Consider the following 16,348-nt stretch of genomic DNA (forward strand, 5'->3'; position numbering starts at 1 on the left):
ACACGGCTGAGGCAGAGAGAACATGCAAACCACAAGCCCAGATTCCATCAGACAATATTACTGTGAGGAGAAGCTGCTCACCACTTCACTGCGTTGTGTCGACCGATCTAACGTCTACTTTGAATCTTTAGCTGAATGTGATTAATAATGGAGCACTCTTTAATGACGGTAGCCGATAATCCTGTGAGACTCAGCTCCCTGTGGTGACGGGATTTTACTGAATCATATCTGTAACATGCAGCTCGACTCGGGGACAAGGAGGTGCAGGTAAGGGAGCATGTCTGCACTGCTCACCCAGCTCGGCGTCGGCCGTTCCGACTGGCCGGCTCGCTGGGTAAGTGCATGTATCAGCAGTCCGCGAGGACGTCCGTCGGTCGATTGCCAAGCAAACGCCTCGGGGAGGAGGAACACGCTAAAGCGTGAACATAATTGAGTTTCTGTTAAATGGCTTGGTTGTTGCCGCTGCTTACCTTGTTGCTGCAGCCTTTGTCAAAGAAAATGTCAAAGTAGCCGACGATTCCCTGCAATGAAATATGAGGCGTGTGTTAGGTTGTGACAGTACAATAAACTCCTGGCTTTGTTTGACTACGTTGCAATTCTAACGTGCAGAACTGGAAGAGGCTGGAGGCAAACCTCATCAGAATATTCATGAGCAAAATAAGACGTTTAGCAGCGGGAAAAGGCAGCAGAACCAACATTTAGAGATCTTATCGTCACATATATTTACAGAATGTTACCTTTGTCTTACTCGAAGCAGAAAACACATTGTGTATCAGTACAGTTTAAAAACACAACCACCCCCAAATAAGTGTGTTTGTGTTCAGGCTGAGTCAACAACACGTGTCGTGGCTCATCTGCTACTTGTCACCGGACAAAAGAAACACATTATGAGCCAACGGACACTGAGGGAATTTTGCTGATGGAAAAAATGTCACTTGCTGATGGAAATGAGCAAAGGAGGCTTTTTTTTTTTTTTGGGTGCCAGTTTTGCAATGATGTGAAAAAATGCTGCACAGATCCGACAGGAATAAACCGTAATGTGGTCCAGATATATAAAATTGTGTTGGTCTCAATAATGGCCACTAAGGGAGGGAAATCAGACAAATCACAAAACTCTCATCCTATTGAACCCCATTATCGTGTTGATGAGACTTTATGGAAACAAAACAAAGGAACTACACTTGGGAACTTTTAGGTTCATAACATGACAACGTTTGATTTGCAGCCTGAATAGAAATGTGTATTCCCTTTTTCTAAAATGACTACTGGAAACGATTTGCAGAGCTACAAACAGAGTTGAAGCTGATCCGCACATCTAAAACAAACCCGGTGAATCTGAGGCCAGAGCCTTGTGGTGGCCGTCGTCAGGTAAGTGTGGTAGAAACCAACCCCCCCGCCCCCCCTCAGGCTTGTTTTCCCTCACATTTCTCTCCCCACTGGAGGAACAGAGCCACTCTATCAATCTCAGGAGCGCACTTGTAGTGGCAATGATGCAGAACTAATAGCTTTTAATCCTGACGCAGCTGACAAGTCGGAGGCCGGCTCTCCCAGACAAAGAGGGGCCAAATCAATGCAAAAGAGGAGGATCGGAGACAGAGAGGGGAGAAAGCTGGAGGGAGAGAACACGAATATAAGCAACCGACGGGTTGTAAGGGAAAAAAAAAAAGCAAGTGGCTATAATGTAAACACTGGGGGAGATTTTTACAGGCTTTTAATTGGTTTGTTTCACTTGGATACGAAAAATACAGTCCCATCTGCTCACAGCTTCTGGAAAAGTCTTCTAAATAGCACTAGCAAAACTCAGACGTTTTCTGGCTGCGGTACTTGGAGTGACCGGGGACCGGGTGAGCCCCCAAAACACTGGGTCGGCGTAAGTGCTGAAGTGTCTTTGGGCAAGACGCTGGACACCGTGTTGCCCCCTGAAGGAGGACGACTGCCCTGCATTCCTGCTCCGACATCACTGATCTGTGATCACTGTTGGTGAATGTGACCTGCTGAAGCACAGTGAATGCAGAGGCCACTTACTTTCCACACACAAGCAGCCTTGATAAGCACTGTGCTGTCAGAAGCCGTGTTCAATACGCTCCTCGCGTCAAGGCTTCAATCAACCTTTATCGACTGAGACAGGCGGGGGCAACAACGCTAGCTCACCGCTAAACTGCCAGAAAAGAACCCAAAGTGGATAAAAGAGCATGTCAACCCAATGCAATTATGGCTTTTAATGAACGCTACAGAGAAGCTCGGTGCTCAGGTAATTAGGAAATTAGGCGTAATTACTCGCCAGGCAGAGCGCATTTGCCTCTCTCAGCCGGGGAGGCAGAGATCATCCTCATCGCGCTGCGCAGATGACAACGCCTCGTAAGCGAGATTGATTGTCACTTCTTGTGCAACTTTCACACCACAGTGAGACGGAACATTAAAACTTAAGCCAACCAGTGGAACTTGCAAATAAAGAAGCAGCTTTGTGGCTTGGCACTTTGAAGCCCCATTAAAATCAACGAAGAAAACAACTGTCAACGTACAAACAATTATTTAGCTTTCGGATGGACTCTTGTGAGGTTTTCAACACTTTGCTGAGAGATTTTGACTTTCAGGCCATCTTGAAGAACTAAATGAGAGATTCCACAACGCCTAATAAGAGGATTCAAACTTTGCCTTCAAATTGTTGTTGGAAAAAGTAAAAACAAATGTCTATAATTATAAACACATCAACTGAAAGCACAGAAATTATTAAAGGGGTTATGTTATGCAGGTTTTCCACAATTTCCCTTGGGCCTCGTTGGTCCAAAATCATTGTATTTAAAGTTTATTGCCCCAAATCCAGGTTTTTTTTAACACAGGTCCCAGGGTTGGGAAATTTTAAAACCGCGGCTCTTGCCGTCCAACCCCCCGGGGTGTGGACGGCAGCATCGGTAAAGACGATCATCTGTGGACAAAAGATGAAGTAATTGCCCCCCTTCTGCCACCAAGGTGGTCTGTGATGTCATCAAATCACCACAACAACCAGGGACCCCGGTGGAGCTGCAGAAGCTATTGAGCTACTGATGCTAGCAGCAGGAGGAGCAGGGCCATAGGCCTATAGAACTAGAAGCTACTGACGCTAGCAGCAGGAGGAGCAGGGCCATAGACCTATAGAACTAGAAGCTACTGACGCTAGCAGCAGGAGGAGCAGGGCCATAGACCTATAGAACTAGAAGCTACTGACGCTAACAGCAGGAGGAGCAGGGCCATAGACCTATAGAACTAGAAGCTGCTGACGCTAGCAGCAGGAGGAGCAGGGCCATAGACATATAGAACTAGAAGCTACTGATGCTAGCAGCAGGAGGAGCAGGGCCATAGGCCTATAGAACTAGAAGCTACTGACGCTAGCAGCAGGAGGAGCAGGGCCATAGACCTATAGAACTAGAAGCTACTGACGCTAGCAGCAGGAGGAGCAGGGCCATAGACCTATAGAACTAGAAGCTACTGACGCTAACAGCAGGAGGAGCGGGGCCATAGACCTATAGAACTAGAAGCTACTGACGCTAGCAGCAGGAGGAGCGGGGCCATAGACCTATAGAAGTAGAAGCTCTGACGCTAGCAGCAGGAGGAGCGGGGCCATAGACCTATAGAACTAGAAGCTCTGACGCTAGCAGCAGGAGGAGCGGGGCCATAGACCTATAGAACTAGAAGCTAAGGCGCTAGCAGCAGGAGGAGCAGGGCCATAGACCTATAGAACTAGAAGCTACTGACGCTAGCAGCAGGAGGAGCAGGGCCATAGACCTATAGAACTAGAAGCTACTACGCTAGCAGCAGGAGGAGCAGGGCCATAGACCTATAGAACTAGAAGCTACTGACGCTAGCAGCAGGAGGAGCAGGGCCATAGACCTATAGAACTAGAAGCTACTGACGCTAGCAGCAGGAGGAGCAGGGCCATAGACCTATAGAACTAGAAGCTACTGACGCTAGCAGCAGGAGGAGCAGGGCCATAGACCTATAGAAGTAGAAGCTCTGACGCTAGCAGCAGGAGGAGCGGGGCCATAGACCTATAGAACTAGAAGCTACTGACGCTAGCAGCAGGAGGAGCAGGGCCATAGACCTATAGAACTAGAAGCTACTGACGCTAGCGGCAGGAGGAGCAGGGCCATAGACCTATAGAACTAGAAGCTACTGACGCTAGCAGCAGGAGGAGCAGGGCCATAGACCTATAGAACTAGAAGCTACTGACGCTAGCAGCAGGAGGAGCAGGGCCATAGACCTATAGAACTAGTTATATACAGGATTATGAGCAGGAGTCTATTTCTAAATTTCTATGTGCTCTGTCTTCTTCTGCACTTTTGGTATGTTTGGTGAGTCACAGCGCCCCTAAAGGCCTGGCATGTGTACTACAGCCCCGAAGCCTCGTGTTGAGCCCAGTTCATGGTGAGCTTTTTAGGAGAAGACTAGGAAGAAAAAAGATCGTTTTCGTCTTGTGGATGTACGTCAATGTGGTTCTCCTGACTAAATAAAGGCTAATGAAACCAACTGCGCCATGTCGATGACACTGTACAGTAGAACCTGTGAGAGCCACACCCTGTACACACATATTGAACTGTTAACACCCCTTTATGAGGACCTGCTGAACCAGGACCACCTGCTGAACCTGCTGAACCAGGACAACCTGCTGAACCAGGACCCCCTGCTGAACCAGGACAACAGACAGGTTCTCCTGGAACATTTCAAGCTGAGTGACACTGAAACGACCAAAATACTTGATCTGGACCAGATTATTAGAATATTCAGACGTTGTGGTTTCAGGAGATTAGTAGACCTGAATAATCCCTGCAGCCATGCTGCTCTGTAAAACTGCTCTCCGTCAGCCGCTCCGTGATCTCCTCATTACATGTCTGCAGACAGTGCTGGGCTGCAGGCGCTACATGGTCGCATCCATACCAGACTGCTGGTTCTCTTCCATGTTTGGTCTTTAAAGTAACTTAACGTTCCTTAAAGTAACTTAAAGTTCCTTAAAGTGACTTAACGTTCCTTAAAGTAACTTAACGTTCCTTAAAGTAACTTAACGTTCCTTAAAGTGACTGAACGTTCCTTAAAGTGACTTAACGTTCCATAACATAACTTAACGTTCCTTAAAGTAACTTAACGTTCCTTAAAGTAACTTAACGTTCCTTAAAGTGACTTAACGTTCCATAACATAACTTAACGTTCCTTAAAGTAACTTAACGTTCCTTAAAGTGACTTAACGTTCCTTAAAGTGACTTAACGTTCCATAACATAACTTAACGTTCCTTAAAGTAACTTAACGTTCCTTAAAGTGACTTAACGTTCCATAACATAACTTAACGTTCCATAACATAACTTAACGTTCCTTAAAGTGACTTAACGTTCCTTAAAGTGACTTAACGTTCCATAACATAACTTAACGTTCCTTAAAGTGACTTAACGTTCCTTAAAGTGACTTAACGTTCCATAACATAACTTAACGTTCCTTAAAGTAACTTAACGTTCCTTAAAGTGACTTAACGTTCCATAACATAACTTAACGTTCCTTAAAGTAACTTAACGTTCCTTAAAGTGACTTAACGTTCCTTAAAGTGACTTAACGTTCCATAACATAACTTAACGTTCCTTAAAGTAACTTAACGTTCCTTAAAGTGACTTAACGTTCCATAACATAACTTAACGTTCCTTAAAGTAACTTAACGTTCCTTAAAGTGACTTAACGTTCCATAACATAACTTAACGTTCCTTAAAGTAACTTAACGTTCCTTAAAGTGACTTAACGTTCCTTAAAGTGACTTAACGTTCCATAACATAACTTAACGTTCCTTAAAGTAACTTAACGTTTCTTAAAGTGACTTAACGTTCCATAACATAACTTAACGTTCCTTAAAGTGACATAACGATGCAGAAACGTTCTCCACCTTTCCTCAGTAGTTTGTGTTTCACTCCAGGAGTTCTGAGCCTCTGGGTGTTGATTAGATTTGAAGTTGTGATTGTTCAGACGGGGAGACGGAGGATCTCCTCACAGTAGTCCAGTAGCTCTGGAACATGAGCAGTCGGTGGAACAGGTTGAGTATTGGAGTGCAGAGGGGCGGAGCCTAGTGCAGAGGGGCGGAGCCTAGCGCACAGGGTCTTAACATCACGTGTCCTCTGGTACATGAAGGTTCCACTTCCTCTTAACAGCAGAGAACATCAAACCAACCAGAGGCTCCATCTGGTCCCACCAAGCAAGGAGCTGATTGACCATTTATACTGCTTTTACTTTACACTTCATTGTGTTTTAATGCACCACAACGTTTCATTGAAATGGACTTTATGTTGACATTGTCATCATTTTCAGTACGAAGTGTTTGATCTTGATCAAATATAGACAGTTTCATTACAAACACTGTGACCACAGAGAAAGAAGAACTTTATATTTATAGCAATATTTTACCAGTCTGGTCACTGAAGATGAAACTGGACTGTATGTGGTCCCTGAAGTAAATTTTATATATATATATATATATATATATATATATATATATATATATATATATATATATATATATATATATATATATATATATATATATATATATATGAAGAGAGGACACCTGTCTCCAGCCTCCCTACATCAAAGGTATACGGTTTAATTTCTGATTGGCTGCTTGGATCAACACACTTTTTAAAACTGGAACAAGCCAGAGAGAGAGAGGACACACTTTCTTCACTTCTGCGGTGTCGTTCCAAGTATGGAGACAATTATTATGGTTGGAAAACCTTTAGAAAGTGAATTTTGCATAATACGACCCTTTTAAGTAAAACCAAGTGTAAAAGTATTCAATTATAATTATTATGAAATTTTTGGGAAATAATTAGCATTTTGCTCATTTGCTCAAATGTACTTTTACTTGAACTTAACCACAAGTAACACTACATAATGTACTTATCTACTTTTAAAATCATGTTGCTGCTGAGCACACACACAATTTGAGTTCATCTTCAAACCTTTCATTTATTCTTTTAATGGGAAGAATTCCTGCTTTACATTAATTTTTCTTCACAAGACAAATTGACATATTGTAATTTTAACACATTAATCATTGGTATGAGTTTAGTTGCATTTATGACGGCGAGATTTTTTTCTATTCCCTTAAGTGCATCTCTATTGTCAGATTATATGTTCTCTGAATGTAATATGTGCAAGATAAACTTAACAGAAAAAAAATTGCTTAGAATTGCCTTCACTTCACAGTAATTCAATGTTTAAGTAGCCGATACCTGGAGCAGATCTGGAGAAGAGTACTTTTTCCTTTAACGTTATTGACAGAAATTTAAGTTAATTGTAAAATGAATTTCATTTGAGTCGACTCATTAAAAATACTGACATTTAAAGTGACAGTTGGTGAACTGACTTGCGTATGTAAATAATGTTTCCATTAAAGAGGACATCACACAACATAAAGATGCAATGATGCACGTATGACTTATTTTGGCTCGTTTCTGTACACTTAAAATATGTTTCCTGTCTTCCAGCTCGCCTTTGGTCTCTGCAAACTCTGTATTTGTAAGATGGGCAGCAGAGCAGAGGAACAAAACAACTGCTGGATATTCTCCGAAGTGGATCGTTACATCAAATGTTCATAAACACGGCACGGAAACTGAAGACATCTGGTTTCATCTCGCTCTTTACATGCGAGATGTTTTGCTTTGTGCACCGGTTAGTGTCTCACGGTCAGATGTTTGAATTTCAGCAGGCAGTGAAACGTATCTCAGCCCAGAGCTGCCGCTTTCACCGGAATTGAGGGTTAAAACACTGAAACTGAACTGAGATTAAACAAACCAGTAAATTATGCCACATTGAGAATTTATGGAGTCTCCAACAGATCGAAGCCTTCGTGTTGAAACGGGGAGGGAGGGGGGGAGGGATGGAGGGAGGGAGGGGGGGAGGAGGGGGGGGCGATGCGGAAGTGAGACAGCCGCACAGGGCAGGGTGGCGGGGTGTAAACTTAAAGCTCACAGACACATACACACTCCCACACAGCAGAAACAGAGCGAATCAGAATGAATGCCTTTCATTCTCATCAGCGTTTAGCCTTGGGCCCCGGCTCTGTCGGTGATAAGTGATGACAGTGGGCTTCCTGACGGCCCACGGAGGAGGCGGCTCCGGCAGCACCACGGCTCTCTGGCCCCCGCTCTTCAGGAGGAGGGGAAAATTAATAATTATCATCATGGATAACACCAACAGGGAGCAATTCATCATCGCTCCCCTTTCGCCCAGCGATGTGTCAGCGAGCCGCGTGGCCCGGCCAGATACTATTATACGATGGTGGTGAAGGGGGGGGGCGTTCTATAAAGAGGAGGGGGCTTAGGGGGTGGGGGGCGCTGAGGAGGAGGGAGAATGGAGGGCTAATGCGCTTTTGATGGGGTTTATTGAGGCGCGGCGCCTTCAAGCACGACCACCTCACAAGCAAGATGGTGTGAATTTCCTCCACTCAACCTCCTCCGTCTCCTCCCAGGCCCGGCGCTGCCCCGGGGCCGAGGTGGAGCACAAACCACACACCTCCATGCAGGGTTTCTCACTCACAATGCCTCCGTGAAATGTAAAAAAAAACAAAAAACAAAACGGCTGTATACAGTCCCTACAATGTGAGCAGGTTCAGAGTCACGCTGTACAAAGTCTGCTGTGTCACTGAGCTTCTGGAGTTGTGAAGTACGTTCTGCCCCCGTTAAAATGAGATTCAAAATACAAAAGGTAAACTTGCATCCATGAGTAATTCGTCCCTATCGTCCTTCTTTTGACTAATTGTGATGTCGGCCATCCCAGACACCGTCTTGGTCCTGGTCCTATGTGGGGCAGTCTCACTGCAGCCACCAGCCAGAGATGTGCAGTGGAAACCAACGAGCACAGCGACGGCAGCGCGGCACCACAACAACAGTTAGCACACAGCTTGAACCATGTTGACATAACTCACTTTTTGCAGCACATTAATGCTTTTAATACGACCTGATTCCTTGTTGTGTTTACTCATCTAGTTCCACAAGGCACTGCTGGTTTATGCAGATCAAAGACAGAATAACATTGTTGTTCCAGCGTACTGAAGTACCTTGTACCGAACCCTACGAGGTACTGAAGTACCTCGTAGGGTTCGGTACAAGGTACTTCTACTTCAGTGGACAGCACCTTTGTACAATCAAACTCATAGTTGTACTTATAACTAGCTTATGGGTCTGAAAGAACACAAACTTCAGGAGCCTGATAAGTAACAGGATTGTGTCTCACTGCAATCAACTCTCTGGAGCCACAAATGTCCACCTTTCCATGCCAAAGCTCAACAATATGTGTGGATTTGTTGTTGAATGAGCAGACGTGGTGGCTGCGCTGCGGAAACTGAACGTGCACGAATGTAAAGATGTGAAATGATTGTTTCTTTCTTTGTTTATTTTTAAATTAGAGGCTCATGTGCATGTGTGTTCAGTGTTGGTCATCACGGTGTTTACTCCTGGTACGCTGGTCATCACGCTGTTTACTCCTGGTACACCGGTCATTACGTTGTTTACTCCTGGTACGCTGGTCATCATGTTGTTTTCTCCTGGTACGCTGGTCATCACGTTGTTTACTCCTGGTACGCTGGTCATCACGCTGTTTACTCCTGGTACACCGGTCATTACGTTGTTTACTCCTGGTACGCTGGTCATCATGTTGTTTACTCCTGGTACGCTGGTCATCATGTTGTTTACTCCTGGTACGCCGGTCATCACGTTGTTTACTCCTGGTACGCTGGTCAGCACGTTGTTTACTCCTGGTACGCTGGTCATCATGTTGTTTACTCCTGGTACACCGGTCAGCACGTTGTTTACTCCTGGTACGCTGGTCAGCACGTTGTTTACTCCTGGTACGCTGGTCAGCACGTTGTTTACTCCTGGTACGCTGGTCATCACGCTGTTTACTCCTGGTACACCGGTCATTACGTTGTTTACTCCTGGTACGCTGGTCATCATGTTGTTTACTCCTGGTACGCTGGTCATCATGTTGTTTACTCCTGGTACGCCGGTCATCACGTTGTTTACTCCTGGTACGCTGGTCATCATGTTGTTTACTCCTGGTACGCCGGTCATCACGGTGTTTTCTCCTGGTACGCTGGTCATCATGTTGTTTACTCCTGGTACGCCGGTCAGCACGTTGTTTACTCCTGGTACGCTGGTCATCATGTTGTTTACTCCTGGTACACCGGTCAGCACGTTGTTTACTCCTGGTACGCTGGTCAGCACGTTGTTTACTCCTGGTACGCTGGTCAGCACGTTGTTTACTCCTGGTACGCTGGTCATCATGTTGTTTACTCCTGGTACGCCGGTCATCACGTTGTTTACTCCTGGTACGCCGGTCATCACGTTGTTTACTCCTGGTACGCCGGTCATCACGTTGTTTACTCCTGGTACGCCGGTCATCACGTTGTTTACTCCTGGTACGCCGGTCATCACGTTGTTTACTCCTGGTACGCCGGTCATCACGTTGTTTACTCCTGGTACGCCGGTCATCATGTTGTTTACTCCTGGTACGCTGGTCATCATGTTGTTTACTCCTGGTACGCCGGTCATCACGTTGTTTACTCCTGGTACGCCGGTCATCACGTTGTTTACTCCTGGTACGCCGGTCATCATGTTGTTTACTCCTGGTACGCTGGTCAGCACGTTGTTTACTCCTGGTACGCCGGTCAGCACGTTGTTTACTCCTGGTACGCTGGTCATCATGTTGTTTACTCCTGGTACGCCGGTCATCACGTTGTTTACTCCTGGTACGCCGGTCATCACGTTGTTTACTCCTGGTACGCCGGTCATCACGTTGTTTACTCCTGGTACGCCGGTCATCACGTTGTTTACTCCTGGTACGCCGGTCATCATGTTGTTTACTCCTGGTACGCTGGTCATCATGTTGTTTACTCCTGGTACGCCGGTCATCACGTTGTTTACTCCTGGTACGCCGGTCATCACGTTGTTTACTCCTGGTACGCTGGTCATCACGTTGTTTACTCCTGGTACGCCGGTCATCACGTTGTTTACTCCTGGTACGCCGGTCATCATGTTGTTTACTCCTGGTACGCCGGTCATCATGTTGTTTACTCCTGGTACGCCGGTCATCACGTTGTTTACTCCTGGTACGCCGGTCATCACGTTGTTTACTCCTGGTACGCCGGTCATCATGTTGTTTACTCCTGGTACGCTGGTCATCACGTTGTTTACTCCTGGTACGCTGGTCAGCACCAGATGTGCCAGATGTGCCTCAGTGTTCCAGCTCAAAGCAGGTAAAAGCCACACACCTGAATAAAAAGCCGCCCAAACCTCAGCCTGTGTAGAATCAAGTTACAACATTCAACTATTAAAACTCAACTGAAGCCCTGTTTGCGGTTCTGGAAAATCAAGTACATCTCAGAACTACTCCGGGCGGTCGTCTACCAATCAGAAGGTTGCAGGTTCGACCCAAACCAGGTGTCCTTGGGCAAGACACCGAACTGCCTGTGAGAGTGAGTGGTTGGTGGTGGTCCGAGGGGCCGATGGCACAAAATGGCCGCCTCGCTCCCGTCAGTCTCCCCCGGGGCAGCTGTGGCTACAGACGTAGTTCACCTCCATCCAGTATGGAGGGACTGAATAACGCAACGTAAAGCGTCTTTGAGTGTCTAGAGAAGCGCTATATAAAACTAATGCATTATTATTACTAAAACACATGCCTTCGCCTTACTCCTGGCACACCGTGCAATTGTACTTAGGAGAGTGAGCACAGCTTTTATTGTGGCGGAGCTGCTTCCTCCGGAGCTTCTCCGTGACGTCAGTCGCATGTAGAAAAATATCAGAATTGGTACCGAATATGATTGAAGCCTGGTCTGGTGTGAAAAAATCCGAATGGAGATTTGACACAGTCACAAAGTAAAAAAATCCCTTTTCCCTGCAGTGTGAATGAAGCCTTGAGAGGCAGAAGGGGGTCTGTATAGGTCACCTGACCCTGGGTGGGCAGCGGGGGGGGGGGTCTCGTCAGACATGTTCATAAGGCACCAACAAGTATGCAGGGCATGATAAAAAGGATCATGAGCAATGATAACAGATGAGGAGTTTCCAGAGTAACTTACAATCAGTCTTATAACATTAATTGCCATTAAATATCAGCCTCAGCATCGCGAGTCAATCAAGGATGAAAGCAGAGGTGCATCAGCTTATATCCGTCTTTCTCTAATGCGCAACAGCCATTTGAACCAGAACATCTGAGCGTTGCTACCGGTGTCTCAGGAAGAATGTCAGTCTTTTGAGAGGAAACAGTTTCGTGTTTTGGACAGCTTGTGATGAACAACATCCAGGATCTGTAGGCGTCTCCCCTTGATTGATTGGCTCAGTCCGGTCTCACCGGATCACATCCAGCAGCTTCTTCTGAAGCTCAACATTTGACCCCAAATATAAACTGAGCCCACTATTTCAGAATTATTTCTGGGTAAAAAAAAAAAAAAAGGTCATGATCTTTTTTCCAATGTGGTATTTCACTAAGAAATGTTTCATCTATAAATAAATATGACGTGTAAAATGATCAGTCTTTTCCTTTAACTTCAGTGACGTTGGCATAAATCTAGAATCCTGATAGTCAGCAGGAAAGCCAATCATCCCTCAACTCTGAAATGTACTGGTGCAGGTGATTCAAAGACGGAGTGGATTTTTCCATTAATGCTTCCTTCTTAACATTCTGAAAATCGTCCTTGAAGTTGATGTGCTGTCAGTCGTGAGGCCAGTTTCCTGCGGCAGCGCTGAAGAGAAATTTAAATTTGAGGGAAAGCAGATGAGAGATGGATTACAGGGAATATTTCCCCTCTGTAGTGTTACAGTAGCGACGTCAGGAGGTGTTCGAATTAATTACAGACAGAAACTTATTCTCCTCTGCCATCCCATCAGAATACATCACATCCAGCAAGAGGAAGGCGGTGAGGCTCGTCCTGTGTGACCTGTCCTACACTTCAGGAGAACGGATCATCCAAATAGAGATTCACACAAAGAGGCCGGCGAGAATAGAGACGCTTTGTAAATTTGCAATTTGGAGAACAGATCTAAGCTGGATCTTTGTTCGACATTTGCATGAGACTAAATAATGCACACGAGCACAGAGCATGAGAGATGTGAGAGGGAGGAGAAAAAAAAGAAGGGACAACAGAAAAAAAAAAGAAAGACAAAGCCGGAGCAGGAGGATTTGTCTTGTGTGTGAACGGCACAGACGCAGGGGTTGTGCTGTTCATTTAATGCAAGGTTAGGCAGGCTGAGCTGATGAATGGACTGTCGACAGGAGAACAAAAGCAGGCGCTCCATCATAGGACAGAAGAAGCTGCAGCTCCCGCGCACAATCCCTGAGCACCGGTCCAGGAGCAGCTTACCCTTCACACAAGCTAACCTTAACTACTACCGAGAGGCTACGGTAAAGACTGACCAGAGATCAGTATCTTTATGTTGCCTCTGCACGCCAACAGACGGCCTGTAGATCCTGAGACAAGTGGCTTGGATGCTGTGGCCAAGAAGCCAGGGTTTACATTGTACACACACTATCTGCAGCATCAAATCTGAGAGTATTTCAAATCCGACACTTGAGTTACAGGCCGATGCAATATGAATGATTTTGCATACAAACCGCAGCACATGAGGATAATCAGCAGAGTGGTGCTGCAGAGAGAAAGCAGTGCGCACACACGCACACGCACACACACACACACACACACAAAGAAAAAGAAAAAAAAACCGACACCACATCTGATCCCATCATCTGTTTTGCTGTCGCAGAACCCAAACATGACTGGACTTGCATCCCAGAAATAGAAAAAGGGGATGTTTTCAATTACAGAACAGAAAAATGAGGGGCTGTTTACAAATCCCATTAAATCCAGCAGCCTTACCCAGGGAGCACAGGCCAGATAATAACCACCTATTGATTATCCATTAAAGCAAGACACCAGACAGTGCAGTAACACACAGCTGCTTGGACACAATGGGCTTTGTTACAGACAGACCACTTCTCACGGCGTGGCGCCTCAGAGGCTGATCGCCGCCTGGCGCTATCGCAGGAAGAAATGCGGCCCGGGAACGAAGAAGAAGTTCCTGGGATGTGGGTGGGGATTGTTAGGCGGGTTGATGGTGGCTGCCGGCGTCTCAGCAAATAGACTCGTAAAGCATTTTACATGTCTTGGTGCCTGAAGCTGACCTCTGCTGAGGACACACACTTTGGTTTTATATTGCAGCCGTTGGTCAAGCTGGCCCACACGTCACAACCTCAGTGTCCAGCCCAGATTCTTTTCACTTAAGTGTTATTTGTACCGCGGCTGATCAATACAAGCCATGGGGAGGCGTTTCACATGGTCCGATTAGGCCTTTCCAAAAAGATGAAGGGGACAATATCCATTCCTATACGGGGATGAGTGTTTCTAATGACTGATTGATTATATTATAAGAAAATATTAAATTTGAAGAATAGATTTTAACCAGTTAAAAGCCACTGTGATCAAGAAGCCCTAACTTTACTGAACACAAGACAAGAAAACCTTACAAAGGATATTTACAACATAGTGACAACAGATGCTTTTATCTATTTATTGGCTGTTGTGGAAATACCTCCAAAACAATTCAAGAGTTTGGTGTACATCTTTTGGTTTTATGTCAAAAATGCCAGACAGAACAACAACAACAACAACCAAGACCACAAAGCAAACGTCCCCTTTGTTTCCCATCTAAACCAAGAAACAAGAGTGAACATGAACCTCCAGAACTGCAGTTCCCGAGGTCGTAGCTCAGGGGCGGGAGGGCCGCAGTGCTGCATGTTATTGATGTTTCCCTGAGTTCTGATGCTGAGGCTCTGCAGAAAGACGAGCCACTGACTGCTGTCAGCTGTGTTGATGTGAGGACACATTGAAAGTGTGCAGGGCCGCGTCCCTCCGGAGTGGCCCGCCCCTGTTGGAGTTGTGTGTATTTCCATTTGGAAAAGCAAAGCAAGTTAACTTGTTACGACATCTATACCACTTTAACATTGGAGGGTATCACACCCGGATCTACACAAGTTATTTAGGTTCAAATAAATAAATTAAAAAAGCTTCATAAAAGAAGGTAAAATAGTAGGTAGAGCTGTTCAATTAATCAAATTTTAACCGTGACGACGATTTTGGCTCCAGACAATCTCATAATTCATACAGTGGAGGAAAAGAGGATGTTGTCGAGCCGATGGACGAGAGTCGGCGGCGGCGTGTTCGACAAGGAACTCCAACCTTTATTCTCCAATCAACAACACTTCTCAGTTGCTCTTTTCTTTTCTCTCTTCCTCTCCAACATGAGAACACGCTGTGGGACGCCAAATTACTTCTGACCGGAAAACCCGCCTCTACAAAATAAAGTTCCACACAGTTCCACCCCACAGTAACTGATCACCACAAAGTATTTATGCTGGACTTATTTATTGAAGTATATTTATCTCTTATTGTATTTTATTTGTTTCTTGTTTTCAAAAGATTGAGTACAGTATAACGCTTTATGTTTTTTATACATTTATCAGGAGAGTCTTTTTTTAGCATGTTCAATAAACTCTGTTCCAAATTCAAAGACATAATCGTGTAAATAATTGTAATTTCAATATTGCTCAAAATAATCGTGATTATGATTTTTTCCATAATCGAGCAGCCCTAACTGTAGGGTTACGAGAATGGGGTCTGGTACAGCACGGAGTACTCATAAAAAGATCCCCAATTACACCTGGTAAGTAGGACGTGAGGTCATGTGTGAGGACGGGATTATTATTATTATTATTATTATTATTATTATTGTCGACGCAACACGCTAAACATGATTAAAGCATGACTGACACTCATTAACAGAGAGACAGCCTACGCCTTTGGAGTATGAATGAGGCTTAATGGCAATTAATAAGTACTCATATCGGTACTCGGTATCGCAAGTAGCTAAAGGTCAGTACTTGTATCGGTGCATCCTTATAAAACAGTGAAAAGTGAACAAAGTCAATAGCTGAGTTTACAGGAAGGATACATACACTGATATCACTTCCAGATTGTGGCGACGATGTGTTTTGGCGTTCAGGAAAAAATGACAGGAAGCATCCACTATCTCGTTTGACAAGTCATCCACATTAGCAGTACATCACTGATTCAATTTGAAACTCTATTAAATATCCAAGGGAGAGACATTCCCTTCAATCCAGCAGGACGATCCATCAGTGTGTGCTGACTGATGTCTCTGCTGTTTGTACTTCCTCGCTCCTTCCACACAACACCGCTGAAAAATGACACGCGCCAACAGTGGATGTGCAAACTTGTTTCAGGTCATTTATTCTCCGGCTTTTCCTGTTTAACACCGGCAGGATGTTCAACCT

The 16,348-nt window shown here is 45.1% G+C and overlaps 1 protein-coding gene across 1 annotated transcript in view; it reads right to left on the reverse strand.

Moving 5' to 3' along the window:
- The window catches only part of prmt3 (protein arginine methyltransferase 3), a 104,936-nt gene that overhangs the window by 13,030 nt on the left and 75,558 nt on the right, over positions 1-16,348 (reverse strand). Inside the window, exon 14 of the mRNA XM_080499901.1 lies at positions 471-521. Coding sequence (XP_080356027.1) covers positions 471-521 — 51 coding nt within the window. The remainder of the gene's footprint in view (positions 1-470; positions 522-16,348) is intronic.

The sequence above is a fragment of the Blennius ocellaris genome (assembly GCF_963422515.1).
Source record: "Blennius ocellaris genome assembly, chromosome: 1".
Taxonomy (NCBI): Eukaryota; Metazoa; Chordata; class Actinopteri; order Blenniiformes; family Blenniidae; genus Blennius; species Blennius ocellaris.